Source organism: Zootoca vivipara, chromosome 9, assembly GCF_965207765.1.
Source record: "Zootoca vivipara chromosome 9, rZooViv2.hap1.1, whole genome shotgun sequence".
NCBI classification, from domain to species: Eukaryota; Metazoa; Chordata; class Lepidosauria; order Squamata; family Lacertidae; genus Zootoca; species Zootoca vivipara.
In genome coordinates this window covers 3,932,433-3,947,724 of record NC_142592.1, presented here as the reverse complement: position 1 = coordinate 3,947,724, position 15,292 = coordinate 3,932,433, and the positions used below count along the sequence as shown (strand labels likewise).

Sequence of the window (15,292 nt, the reverse complement as noted above, 5' to 3'; positions counted from 1 at the left end):
CGCAGTTTCTTAAATTTTTCCCTTCACATTCAATTCACAGGATTTACTTCAACCCTGCAAGAGTTTTTAAACTTCTACAGTTTTTTTCCATATAATCCACATATTTACTCCAATCTTTTAGGAACCTTGCTTCCCCCTGGTTCCGGATCCCGCTAGTGAGTCTCGCTAATTCTGCATAGTCCATCATTTTTGTCTGCCACTCTCCGATCGTCGGTAAGTCGTGTGTCTTCCATTTTTGGGCTAGTAAAGTCCTGGCCGCTGTTGTTGCATATAAAAATAATACATTGTCCTCTCTTTTAATTTCTTGACCTATAATTCCTAACAGAAATAATTCGGGTTTTTTTGGAAAAGTATATTTAAAGATTTTCTTCAGTTCATTATATATCATATCCCAAAATTCTTTAAGTTTATCGCACTTCCACCACATATGATAAAAGTCTCCATCCCTCTCCTTACATTTCCAGCACAATCTGTCATTCATTCTATACATTTTAGATAATTTTACTGGAGTTAAATACCATCTATATATCATTTTCCACATATTCTCTTTCAGTGCGGTACATGCAGTAAATTTCATCGATTGATTCCACAGCTTCAACCAACAATCATAGTCTATGTTGTGCCCAAAATCTTTTGCCCATTTAATCATGGCCTCTTTTGTCAATTCATCTTTTGTATCCCAATCTAACAACAAATCATACATTTTAGACAATAATTTTGTTTTGCCTTCTAGCAATTCTATATGAAATTTGGACTTCTTGTCCTCAAAGCCAATCTTTTTGTCTTTAACAAATATATCATTTATTTGATGGTATTGCAGCCAACTGGTTAATGAATCTTTGATTTCTTCATATGTTTTCAATTTCCATCCTTGTTCTGATTTTCTTAGAATTTTTTCATATGTTAACCTCTCTCCTTCCATGTTCACCTTTTTCACAATAAATACATCCATTGGTGAAATCCACCATGGGGTCTTGGTTTCTAACAGCATTTTATTTATTTCCCAAACTTCAAATAATGATCTTCTTATCACGTGGTTCGTAAATCCTTTATGCGCTTTTTTCTTGTCATACCACAAATATGCATGCCAACCGGCTCTGTTGTTGAATCCTTCTAAATCTAACAAGTCTGTGTTTTCCAATGTTATCCAATCTTTTATCCAGCATAGACAGGACGCTTCAAAATACATTTTCAAGTCCGGCAAGGAAAATCCACCTCTTTCTTTCTTGTCGATCAAAATTTTATATTTTATTCTTGGTTTTTTCCCCTGCCAGACAAATCTTTGCAGTTCTTTTTGCCACTCTTTGAATTGCCCTGTCCCCTTTATAATAGGTATCGTTTGAAATAAGAATAACATTTTGGGAAGCACATTCATCTTTATTGCCGCAATTCTGCCTAGGAACGACAACTTCAGCCTGTTCCATATTTCTAAATCTTTCTTTATTTCTTTCCACGTTGGTTCATAATTATCATTATATAAATTTATATTCTTTGCTGTCATCCATATTCCTAAATATTTTACTTTTTTTGCAATTGCAATACCGTATCTTTGTTGCAAATCTTCTTTTTCCTCTTTCTCTAAATTTTTTATTATCATCTTCGTTTTTTGTTTATTTAATTTAAAACCAGCCAAGCGTCCAAATTCCTCTATTACTTCTAATGCTTCTGCAACGCTTTCTTTGGGGTTTTCTAAGGTCAATACCAAATCATCCGCAAATGCTTTTAGCTTGAATTCTCTTGCACCTATTTTTATTCCTTTTATTTTTTCAGATTCTCTAATTCTATTTAATAACACTTCCAAGACCATAATGAACAATAACGGTGATAACGGGCATCCTTGTCTTGTCCCTTTCGTAATCTCAAAGTAATCTGTTAAAACATTGTTTATTATCAACTTAGCTCTTTGTTCCGAGTATATCGCTTCTATTCCTTTCAGGAAAGATCCCTCTATTTTCATCTGCTCCAGGTTCATCTTCATAAACTGCCAAGATATATTATCAAAAGCTTTCTCTGCATCAATAAACATTAACGCCGCAGGTTTATCTATTCTGGTTTCTAAATATTCTATCACATCTATAATGTGTCTTACATTATCCTTTAGTTGCCGACCAGGTAGAAAGCCTGCTTGATCTTTATGAATCCAACTTTTCAATATCTCTTTCAGTCTTGTAGCCATTATATCTGCAAAGAGCTTGTAGTCGTTATTCAATAACGAAATTGGTCTATAATTCCTTACTTCCATACCATCTGAACCTGGCTTCGGTATCAATGTTATGTACGCTTCTTTCCAAGTATCTGGGATCTTCCCTCCTTTAAGTATGCTATTCATTAATTCCCCCAAGACAGGTGCCAGTTGTTCATTCAATACTTTATAATATTTCGCTGAAAGTCCATCTGGTCCTGGTGACTTCCCCATCTTCATCTTCTTTATTGCATTTTGAATTTCTTGGGCGGAGATGGAGGCATTCAATTTATTTTTTTCACTCTCTGAGATCTGCTTTAATTTATATTTTTCCAAATACTCTTTTATTTTTATAACATCTTCTTTCTCTTTACTGTACAAATTTTTATAATATTTTTGAAAAGCTTTTCTAATTTCCTTTGGTTCTTCCATCAAATCATCTTGAATTTTAATTTTATTTATTGTATTTTGGTTTTGTCTTTTCCTCAGTTGCCAAGCCAATAACTTCCCCGTTTTGTTTGCTGATTCAAAATTTTTTTGTCTCATCTGTTTTATCTTCCATTCTATCTCCTGATTTACCAACATGGAAAATTGCGTCTGTAGCATCTTAATATTATTCTTGATTTGATGATCGTCTGGTTTGTCGATCAACTTCTCATTTTCCATGAGGTATTTCAGGATTTCTTCCTTTTTCTTTTCCTGTTTTTTCTTCAAAAAGCTATTTTTCTGTATTAGAAAGCCTCTCATTACCGCTTTGCTTGCATCCCATACAATGTCAAGTCCTGTTTCTTTATGTAAATTCCATTGGAAATAGTCCCTCAAAATTTCTTTGGCCTTTTCGGCTATTTCCTTATTTTCCAGCAGTTCTTCATTCATTCTCCATCTGAAAGAATTTTGCTCTCTTCCTTTCATCTCCATAAATATTGAATTGTGATCTGACAACGTTCGTGGCGTAATTTCTGTACGTATTGTCCTAGGTACTAATTCTTTGGATATCCACATATGATCAATTCTTCCTGAACTTTGATTTGGTTCAGAGAAGAATGTGAATTGTTTCACCGTCGGGTGTTTTGCTCTCCAGATGTCCCAGGTTTTCCACTAAATTAAAAAAGGATTTTGGTAATTTTCCATCATGTTTTCTCTTTCTTGTTCTATCCAAATCCGGAACCGCCACTCCATTGAAATCTCCCATCAAGATGATCTTTTGGTCCATGTGTCCTATCAGTCTTTCCTCTAACGTCTTAAAAAATTCTGCCTTGTTTTCATTTGGTGCATAGATTCCAGCTAAAATCATTTTTTCTCCTTGAAATGTTATCTGTACAACGATTACTCTTCCCTCTTCGTCTCTCGAGATCAGTTTCGGGTCCAATTTCTCCTTTATATACAAGACTACTCCTCTTTTTTTATTAACCACAGAATTGATAAATTCTTTTCCCAATCCTTTGTTGATCAAAATATGTCTATGTTTCTTTGCTACATGTGTTTCTTGCAAACAAATTACATCTAATTTTTTCTTCCTCAAAACATATTCAATTTTATTTCTTTTCTTTTTATCATTCAATCCATTCACATTCCATGATAGCACCTTCAATGCCATCTTTAAATCTCTTCAAATTTTGTTTTAGTCTTGGATGGGAGTTATACTACTATTTTTATCTTCCTCTTCTTCCTCCTCCTCCGATTTTCTGTCGTCTCCTGATTCTTCTTCTTCTTTTTCTTTTTCTTCCTCTTCTTCATCCTTCTTTTTCTTTTTTCTTCTCGGCTTAGGTTCTTCCTCTTCATCTTCCGCTGTTTCTGCTAAGTATGCCAGGCTAGGTTCCAACGTTCCAAGGAACTTCTGATACTTCCTCAGAAATTTCCCAATGTCGGGCATACTTGTCAAGATGTGTTTTTTATCCTTGTAATAAAACATGATTCCCTCTGGATATTCCCATTTGTGCTGTACCCCATTTTTCTTCAGCAATGACACCATCGATTTATAAGCATCCCTCTTGCGCAAGAACCTTCCTGGGACCTCTTTAAAAATGATTATAGGTCTTCCTCCTATAATCAATTTATTTGTGAAACTCAATCTCAATATTTCATTTTTCAAATCCATGGAGTTGAAAATAACCAGACAGTCTCCTGGGGCTCTCCTTGCCTTGGCTTTTGCTGATTTAACTCTTATTCTAAATGCAGTAACAATGGAGCTACTCACTTCCTCATCCGTCTTTTCCATCCATTTCGCCAATTCTGCGGTGATTTTGGCCTTTATATCTTCCCCTTGTTCTTCTGGAATCCCCCTAAATTTCAGATTCAATTGTTTTTGCTTCATCTCCATCATCGCAAGATTATCCAACATTTGTTCATGTGCCACATCTAATTTATCCATTTTTTCTTTAACCTTATCTGAATCTTTCTTTACTTCCTTTATTTCTTTCTGATTTTTCTTCACCGCTTCTTCTGTTACTTTAGATCTCACCGATAAATCTTTTATTTTTGTTGTGAGTTCCCCCACTGCTCCTTCTACTTTTTCAAATTTTTTATCTAATGTTTCTTGCATTTCCCCTAATTTTTTCTCCATACGTTGTTCATTTTGTCTTAATTCTTCTTTGATTTTATGCCATAAAACGTCAAGGTCTTTGACTTCTTCCTGTTTTGAACCTCTCCTATCAGACGGTGTAGCCGTTCCTTTTTTCCCATCTTTTACATCCTTTCCTGCCATCTTTAACTTTAATTTATGCCTGTAATTTTAATCTTGCCCTCTAGGGGGCGCTCTCAATTCAAAATAAAAATTTTAGTTGCAATACCCAAGTGACCTCTAGGCGGAGCTCTAAGGTTTTAACTCTCAAATTCAAAACAACATGCAATATTATATTTCCCCCACCAGATGGCACCAATTTCTGCTCCCCCTCCCTTTTCTCAGTACTTTTCCACTGTTTAATCAGTCAATGATAGCAGTTTAGTCTATTGTTCTAAAGTTAGTTTCGATTCCTCTTCAGCCACTTGCTGGCTTAATCCACCACGGTACCTAGAAATAATAACAACAAAAAGAAAGCCAAGTCCCGCGACTCTTCAGCCTCTTCTAGGGCCTAATCCAAAATTTTTTAGGGGTAATGCTAATTTCCATATAAAAAGCTCAATGCAGATAGAGCCTGGATCCTGCTGGGAAGATCAGGAGACTAAGTCAAACGGTAAAATAAAGCATCCAAAGAGGAGTTCCTCTTCAGCCGCTACTGGCTTAATCCCATTGGCCCCCCTTCCCGATCTCAAGGCATCAGAGGGGAGAGATCCGCTGTTTTAAAATCCTAAGCATACGGAGATCCAGCAATAAAAAAGTTAAAACTATTGTCCTTTTTTCCCCCAAGTTCACGTTGTCCAGAATAAAGAAGAGCTGTGTTACAGGCAGTTCACTCTTATGGGCTAATATCGGGCAGATCAAACTAAAACAGTTTCAGAATCACAGCAGGTCCGTTCCCCCAGCAGGGTAACAAAGTGCCTTTATGCAGGCTTCAAAGTAACTCTAAACAAAGACAGTCTGTTGCCTCGCTAAAATAGCAGAGGTCTTCAGCATACCTTACTCAGCAGATAGTTTCAGTTTCCGATCTCCATTCCTGCGATTTGCTACTGCGCCATTATCCACACCGCTGCTGGGACGGACTCCCTGTTTACGCCCTCAGCCATCCAAATTCGCCAAATTGCATCTCAATCTTCATTCTCTTTTATAATCCACGAATTATTTATTTTTGGAAGCTCACCGCTTTGCACTGGAAGCCAGAGACTGCGCTTGATGAGGCTAGTGGTCTTCTCCCCTTCGCGCCCGCAGCTCGATCCCTTCCCCAGTTCCCACGCTAATAGCGTCGGAATTTTGGGGTGCAGGAGAGCACGCTGGGCGCCGCTGGGTGCCACGACCCTCAGGGTAACCCCCCCTGAGGTTTTGGAGGTCCGCAGAGCCTTTGCAGGACCTCCGTGCGCCCCAAAAAGCTCGGGATTCCCCGAGAGGCTATCCCGCGCTTCCAACGAGTGTCCGCGGTGAACCGGAAGTCTTGTTTTCCTTCTTAAAATCCAATCAGCATTTTCCTTTTTAGAAAACAATTCCTCTTCCTATTACATTTAACATTTAGTGAAGAACGCAAAGGTGTTGTTGTCATGACGTAATCCCAAACATGAGAGTTCCTTGATTTCTTCCATAATGACACAGTTTCCAACCTATAGATGCCTTTGTGTTGATTAATAGGATCTGTTTATACAGATAATTAAATAATTTATGTGCCCTGCACCTTATCTTTAAGCAGAACAACACTCTTTGAGCATCATTTTAATTGTTCTTTGAGAGTTCTGTGATACACGTGGTTGCAGTTAATGGAAATACAAAGATAAATGATAGCTACTGTAGCTTCTTCTGAGAGGTCTGTAGCTTCTTCTGAGAGATAACCCTCTCAATGGCTACTAACCATCATGGCTACTGTATGTTCCTCCTCCAGTATTAGAGCCAGTGTGCAGCTGTATGCCACTTGCCGCAAGCAATTTCCCCTAATATTTTATAAGCTACTTTCACTAATGTATGCGTTTTATTCACACTTTCCCCTAATATACACATTTTTGCATATATGGATTGGAGAACTGCATCACAAAATATGGAGAACTGTGAATTTCAAAGGATTATCATGTTTCAGTTTCCATATTGGTTTGAATTAGCTATTTACTCATTAAAATGCAAACAAAATCAAAATTCTCCCACCCCTATTTGGGCATGAGGTAGGTTTACTCTGGGCAGGGGGAAAAATGCAATAATCACCAGCCCTCCCAAATCTGAAAGAAAGACACATTTACAAGGGTGAGTCATTGCAGAGACAGATTAGGAGTGTGCATGTTTTGGATTTTTACTAGCAGGGTTTTTGTTATTTAAAGCCATGTTTGGGTATCTGAAAATATTAAAACATAATCTCCAATGGCCACATAATGATAAGTGAATATAAGAAACCTTTTTAGGGCCATGAACATTACCCATTACACCAAGAATCCCATTGATTCATACTTAATGGCTTCTGCTAGAACATAACAAATGGATCTATGGCTGGAGATTTTCTTCCCCCAGCCATTCCACCCCACAAATACGTCCAACCTGTGCCTGAGGCGCTAAGAACATCAATCCCACAGAGACCCTGAGTCAGCGACGGATGAGTCAGATTCAGAGTTTCACTAGGACTACATCAGGCAACAAACAGTGCTTGTGGGTAACCTGCAAAAACCATTGTGTGACCCTTGTTAGGCTTATTCCTTTACTGATGCAGGAAAGGAGAACATGAACTATAAACTCGATAGGCTCAAGGAAAACACTACGGCATTAGGAAAACATGACTGAGGTTGGAGTCTCTTAACATCTGGAAGAACTCTTGGGCTGGACTTCATGTGCCCTAATACTAAGTTGGCCTCCTAAACAAGACTGTATATACTTCAGCCTATTAAAAGAAAAGAAAAGAAAATAATTTCCTGGTGGCATTCAGCTGAGGGTGCATTCAGATATAGGGATTATTGGGTTAGTTTTCCTGGTTATAATGCTAGTGCTTCCTTTTTAGGTTTCTAATGTTCTTTTTGCATTGAATTATCATATTGCATTGTATCTTTTTGATCAATATACTGCCGTGCCACACTTTTATTCACACCAGTGGGCATAGGATGACACATCAGCAGACCTCATTTGACATGTTGCCAGCCTTTATGTGTAGACAGAGGGCCTTCTCAGTAGTGGCACCCGCCCTGTGGAACGCCTTCCCAGCAGATGTCAATAAGCAACTATTTTACTTTTAGAAGACAACTGAAGGCGGCCCTGTTTAGGGAAGTTTTTAATGTTTGATGCTGTACTGTTTTTACTAGTCAGTTGGAAGCCACCCAGAGTGGCTGGGGAAACCCAGCCAGATGGGCGGGGTATAAATAATAAATTGTTGTTGTTGTTGTTGTTGTTGTTGTTGTTGTTGTTGTGTGTTTTTCTGTTCCCCCAGGTGGAAAAGAACTGTCTGATGGAATACCACCCCAAATTTTGCAACACGGCATGATCCATGAAAGCAGTGGGGAAATTATACCACAAAACTCCCGTGGTTTGCCAAGTTCTTTGCCTAAGATCCAGGGCAAAGCAAAGCCTTTCAGAAGTCCCAGTAATATCCAGGAAAATCCAGACGTATGGCAACCCTCACCAATGCCACAGACATCAAAATCAGCAATAAGATTCAGTGCAGGGATCCACAACTCATGCCATATGTTTGTTCATAGTCCCAGTGATTTCACTGAAATTGCTCCTGGTTTACATGTGAATAAGTGGATAGCAATACTATGACTTTGAAATTGTTGACAGTTTTTTTCTAAAGTCCAGATTTTAAAGATGGGAACAACGTAATGGTGAAGGAGGTACTACTTTGTGCATCCGCATCTTTTTCTGTCAGTGTGTACAAGTGTGCAAGAGAGAGGGAAGAGATCTTGGTTATAAAAGGTCTAATTCAAGCTTCATTCAAGTGACTGCAGTGACCTCAGCCAGCATCAGTTACTGTTCTCAGTTTTAGCCCTTAAATGTACATATGAAATGCAGCAGAGATAACTGTCTCAGGGGCCTGTTACAATCCACATGAAGTCATGCACTTTATATGAAACTCCTGTCATGTAAGATGTATTTGTATCGAGTTCACTAAGAAACATCTCTTTGTTTTAAGAAAGATGAATCTATTACTTGAAACTAAACGCTGAGAGAATGAGCAAATTACTAGGGTAGAAAATTGACAATGGCACACACTGTGTATCTGTGGCATAATTAAGGATCCCATTGTATTGTAGGGAATTATTGATATATGAATGCATTTCTGTGCCACATTATAAAATATCAAGACAATGTTCACTATGAAATATAAAACACTATTTCAAGTATTTTTAAATAAATAAATAAAAATTATCATTAAAGTGACTGGCTTATCAGTAATTAAATGTCTGAAAAGCCTGTCTTTAGGTGGATCTACATGCAGGGGGGAAAACTCTATAAATAAGTCAAAAATTAAATAATAATAATAATAACAACACCACGCTATGTGAAAATCACACAGAAAATATTTTTGCTATCTGGCACCATCCGCTGTTGCTTGTTTATAATGCATTCAAAACATTGTTTTTTTGACTATGTAAAAGGTAAAGGGACCCCTGACCATTAGGTCCAATCGTGACTGACTCTGGGGTTGCGGTGCTCATCTCGCGTTATTGGCCGAGGGAGCTGGCGTACAGCTTCCAGGTCATGTGGCCAGCATGACAAAGCCGCTTCTGGCGAACCAGAGCAGCATACGGAAACGCTGTTTACCTTCCCGCTGTAGTGGTACCTATTTATCTATTTGCACTTTGACGTGCTTTCAAACTGCTAGGTTGGCAGGAGCTGGGACTGAGCAACAGGAGCTCACCCCGTCACAGGGATTCGAACCGCCGACCTTCTGATCAGCAAGCCCTAGGCTCAGTGGTTTAACCCACAGCGCCACCTGGGTCCCTTTTGACCATAGCTGCCAAGTTATCCCTTTTTTTAAGGGATTTTCCCTTATGCTGAATAGGCTTCCTCGCAAGAAAAGGGAAAACTTGGCAGCTATGCTTTTGACTATGTAGCTGAGTCCTTTAAGAGCTGCCTGAAATTCATAAATGAGGATGTCTGCTGATTCTTTGCTGGAAGAGTCTTCCCCAGCATGTGATCAGTGACTCTAAATGCCCAACTTTGTGTCCAACTCATTTTTCTGTTCTCACCTAATTGCATATAATAATCCTTAAGGAATACAATGAAAAGAATGAACAAACAAGCACATAAATGAAAAGAGGAGCTGAAGTTATTTGGTACAGGGGTGTTGCTTAATTTGTCATGTAATCAATAAAATCTAATTTGTGCCTTGTGTCTCTGCATAATACTTGGTAATAACCTTTCGGCAAAAGGCTACTACAACTGCCAGTTTAGCGTGAGCTGGGCTCCATAGCCTCCTCTGACACTGATTTATATTGAGCCATTAACTTCAAATAAGGCGAAAGCTGACTTTAAGCAGACTGATCGCGTCAGCTTAAAAGCAAATCCTTTAACAATGCCATAATTTCCCCTAATGAATATTTCTTGTCTCGAAAATGCTGCTTTCTGTTAAAGGAACAAAACACACACACACACACACACACCCCAAAGTCTCTGCCGGGTCACTGATGTAGTTTGACACAATAAATAGCCAGTCCCCAATTCCCATATTGTATAACGCAAAAGGAGACATGGTTATTGTCTGTTAAATAAACATTGTAGAATAAATACCCTGCCATATTGCTCACTCGTGCTACAATGTCATCACTGTGTCGGATTCAACATGAGTACAGTAATGCAATCTCTTAATAGTAGCTTTATTTGGGACGTGCAGAAATGGTTGCTGTTTTCTGTTATTGGGAGTGCAAAATAGGCCTTTTAAGGGCCAACAGTCACAATAATTAAATTGAAACATTACATCCAGAGGTGATATAGGTAAGGTAAAGGGACCCCTGACCATTAGGTCCAGTCGTGACCCACTCTGGGGTTGCGCGCTCATCTCGCATTATTGGCCGAGGGAGCCGGCGTATAGCTTCCAGGTCATGTGGCCAGCATGACAAAGCCGCTTCTGGCAAACCAGAGCAGCACATGGAAACGCCGTTTACCTTCCCGCTGTAGCGGTTCCTATTTATCTACTTGCACTTTGACATGCTTTCGAACTGCTAGGTGGGCAGGAGCTGGGACCAAGCAATGGGAGCTCACCCCGTCGCGGGGATTTGAACCGCCGACCTTCTGATCAGCAAGCCCTAGGTTCAGTGGTTTAACCACAGCATAGCTGCCAAGTTATCCCTTTTTTAAAGGGAAATTCCCTTATGCTGAATAGGCTTCCTCACGAGAAAAGGGAAAACTTGGCAGCTATGAACCACAGCACCACCTGGGTCACAATAATTAAATTGAAACATTACATCCAGAGGTGATATATCTCTATGTATAAGATGCTGAGGACCAATTAAGAGAGGGGTAGCCATTGCTCTCGTACTGCGAGTTTCCTAGAGGCTATTTATTCATTCTATTTTTAGGTCGCCCTTCAGCAATGCTGTCAGAATGGCTTATAAGGAAAACCCACAATTTGAAAACAGTCCTCATTAAAAAAACTGGGGGATAACCAGCATCATATAACCAACATGCTTACATCTAATTAACACATGAAGGGGTTAATATAGTAAGCCGTCCTCTTCCCATCACCTTGGAACTAGCTAATCAAGTCTACCTGATGAACTCAGCATGTGACGAGGTTTCAGATGGTTGTTCAAGCTTAGCTGTGTGGCTCTCACAAGTCATTATTGTGTCTCTATACTTATCATTTAGGAACTTTTACCATTTTGTAACCAACTAAGTTTTATCGCAAATGCAACTTTTCAGACTGACATATGGGAAAGCAGATGGACTCTGAAGCATTTGTAAGTAAACCATTGTTAACCTACCAAACGTGATATTTTTCTACGCTAGAGGAAGTGGGAAATTTTGGAAGGAAATTAGAAGGGTATATTTTAACGGTCTAACAGCCTGTACTTTACTCTGATGCATATTTTGTGACTTTAAATCTCTGCTGGGGTCCCTCACCAAAGACTACTTGCTGCAAACCTGGATCTTAGCATCCAGGGAATTCTCCTTCTTATGTTATTTTTTTCCTAAACCAACAAAAACAGTAAATCACTATTTAAAAAACCACAATAAAATTAAAGGAAAATAAACAGTAAGACGCTTAACCTACTAATATAAACTGTAGCAGTGTTAGAGCTTTAATGTCCTAGTACCTAAGGAGGCTTCAAAGAGGCCTCAGGGAGCTTTTGGAAATTTGTTTGATAGGGGGCAGCCTGGTAAATAATGATTCTCTTACCTGGTGATGGTGAGTATCTCAAATGGAGAGAGGGAGGGTGCAAGAGAAGGGTATACTCTGTGGAGGCCAGGTCTCTCTTTCTCAGGGAGCCCAGCATCTAGGGTTGCTGGATCATGACCATCACAAGCCTGCTGGCTGCGTGGGGGTGGGAGTTAGTTGAACATCATCTGGAGGTCACTACATTTGCTATCCCTGGGGGAGTCCACTATTCTTCTCAGTCAATAATCTCATTTATTCTAGTTGCTGCTCGTTTACAAATAAGCTATGCTCAATATATTATTGTAACTGCTTTACAACACTAGTTACAGGTAGGTAGCCGTGTTGGTCTGACGCAGTCAAAACAAAATTTAAAAAATCCTTCCAGTAGCACCTTAGAGACTTCTGTTTCAGTGTATCTGAAGAAGTGTGCATGCACACGAAAGCTCATCCCTATGACAAACCTAGTTGGTCTCTAAGGTGCTACTGGAAGGATTTTTTTTATTTTGCTTTACAACAGATACATATAGAATCAAATGCTCCAAACTTCCCATAACAAACCCTTTACTTACCAGAATGTAGACGGTGACCATAGCAATGCTGGATCTCTGCCGGATGGGGTCTGGTTCAATATCATTGTCCAGGTCAATAGCTTTCACCCAGAGAAAATACTGAGACTGAGTTTCTCTATCAAGCATGTTCAAAACTTTTATAATACCTGGCATGGACATACATACCATTAAATCATTATATATATATATATATATATATATATATATATATATATATATATATTATTTTCTTTTTTGAGCAGAAAAAATACATTAATCAACCTTAGTGTACCAATAACAAGATCCTCTAAAACTTGTTTTGTGAGAACAAAAAATATGGTGCTTGAAAGCTGCCCGAACAGCATCCTTAAATCTCAGTGGATTTTGCATAAGCTTACATATTGAATATTCAAAGTTTTGTACTAATATAAATTTCTATGAAGGCCTTTTAAATGAGGGGTGAGAGGGTTGGCAGGGCAAAGAGCAGAAGGGGAGCCTATGTGGCGCTGGATCCTTCGCCACATTTTAGGCAAGGGTATGACGGGATTCAGCATGATACTAAAGCAATAGGATGGCAAATCTGATTGAATGTTGTCAGAGATGAGGAATCTGTGGCTCTTCAGCTCCCCTCAGCCTATGGTCAACAATCAAGGGGTGTGGAAGTTGTGGTCCAACCACATCTGGAAAGCCACACATTTCCCCATCTCTTAACTAGGTAGTGCCAGAAAATCCTGGATCAGATAAAATGGTGTTACAGCATGATAAACATTATGGATCAGCACACATGACAGATTTATTTTCACCCTGCCTTTTCCCCTGACAGGGCTCAGGGTGGCTTAATGATAAAAACAAGAATCGCTAAAAAACGAAGAAAAAAATCATTAAAATATGAAACGTCAATAGAATCAAAACTATTTAATATATAAATCTGTTTAAAACATACAAGGAATTCCAATAAAAATAGCCTGGCACTGGCCCCACATAGAGCACATTGCAATAATCCAAACATGATGTCACTGGACCATGTGCCACTTGGCCAAATCGGACATCTCAAGAAATGAGCGCAGCTGGTGCACTAGCTTTAACTGTGCAAATGCCCTCCTGGGCATCCAGGTTCAGGGCTGAGTCCAGGAGCCCAAACTGCAAAGCTGTGTCTTCAGGGGGAGTGTTACCCCAGCCAGCACAGGCTGAATCCCTATTCCCTGTTTTGACTTCTAAAGAGCACCTCTGTCTTGTCTGGATTAAGTTTCAATTTGTTCACCCTTATCGGGTCCATTACTGATGACAGACACCAGTTTAGAACCAAGACCACTTTAGTAAGATATCCTGAGGTCCAGGACTGAATCTTGCCTAAAACCATGTTCTCTTCTTGACTCCAGTAAAATGCGGGATGAAAGCTAAGGCCATTTTTCTTCCTGTGGCATTCATTCTTCTTGAGCAGAGAAGCCTTTAAAATAATTGGCAATACCTGTATCTGGCTCTATATAAAATTTAGGAGGATGTCCTGCACCATCACCAACGATTGTGTACTCCAAATTATTGAATGGCCAGTCTTCATCTGTAAAGGCGACTCTTCCAACCACTGTGCCAATGCTGCTATTTTCAAGCACGCGGAATATATTTGCGCCAGTATGAGGATCTATTTCATTAGTACGGGTTACTTTCACAATAACCCTAATTGTGCCTGAAAGAAGAAGATGAGCAATAAACAAGTTTCAAAGAATGTTGTTGGAGAACTTGGCCTCATAGATTCTCTGCAGTGTGTTGCTATAGGATGATGATCTGACTGTCAAGAAGGTGCCTAGGCTTGGACAGAAAAGGGCTACTGGAATAAGATGGATTAAAATTCAGCAGCCAGGTGTATCGGCTAGGTCTTGCCTACCTAATGGGCCAGAGTGGCTGCTGAATGCTTCCCAAAATCAGCTGGATCATCCATGAGGGCTTCAAAAGGGGTAGGTGGTATACCTCCCTTCTCTTTTCCTATCTCCCATCCCGGTCTCTCTGCCCAGTCAACAGGAGAACAATAGAAGTTGCAGTTTTGCTCTGGACATCTAATCCTGTCAAGGCCTGTTAGTGGCCCTGGCTGGCATCTTAAAAACAACAACACAGTGAAAAGCCTTCAGTGGTGATTGCACTGCTTAGTAGTCAGAGGGCTTATTTATACAGTCTTTGCACTTGTCATCCTATCTGTGAGCTGTCCCCCTCCTTTTATGCCCCTAGAACACAGACCCTTCTGTTTTTTAGAGCTGCTGGAAATGAAGAATCCCTGATCTGGACCTTGTGCAGAATAGAAATGAATGAGTTTCAAAGCTTTACTGCAAAACAGTCTTAACATATTTACAAATAAACATTACAAAATACAAAATAGCACATTGCTCTTAAACAAGCAAGTAATGTGGTCCACTCTTCTTTTTAGTCCCTCATGCAAACTACAAAGCCTCAGTAGGTGGCCCTTCTATGAAATTCCCAAAGTGGATGCTCCCTTAGTGCTGTATAGCAGGTGTGGGGAGGGGAGTACAGGGGTTCCTCCTTTCCTCATCTGGTGCCATATGAAGACCTACATGCATGATTGTGCTAATTTGGGGCTCGCCATTGAGAGTAGAGAGGTGACTGAATTAGAACAAACTTTTAATCATCTATGTTCCCATTACCAGCAAGGGTAGTGCTAGAAGCAAAAATATTTGCTTTCA

General features: G+C 39.4%; 1 protein-coding gene across 1 annotated transcript in view; it reads right to left on the bottom strand.

Annotated features, from left to right (window-relative positions):
• The window catches only part of LOC148684525 (cadherin-related family member 4-like), a 60,015-nt gene that overhangs the window by 20,277 nt on the left and 24,446 nt on the right, over positions 1-15,292 (bottom strand). The window contains exons 8-9 of the mRNA XM_088676874.1: positions 14,071-14,286; positions 12,624-12,769 (exon numbers count right to left, since the gene is read on the bottom strand). Coding sequence (XP_088533000.1) covers positions 12,624-12,769; positions 14,071-14,286 — 362 coding nt within the window. The remainder of the gene's footprint in view (positions 1-12,623; positions 12,770-14,070; positions 14,287-15,292) is intronic.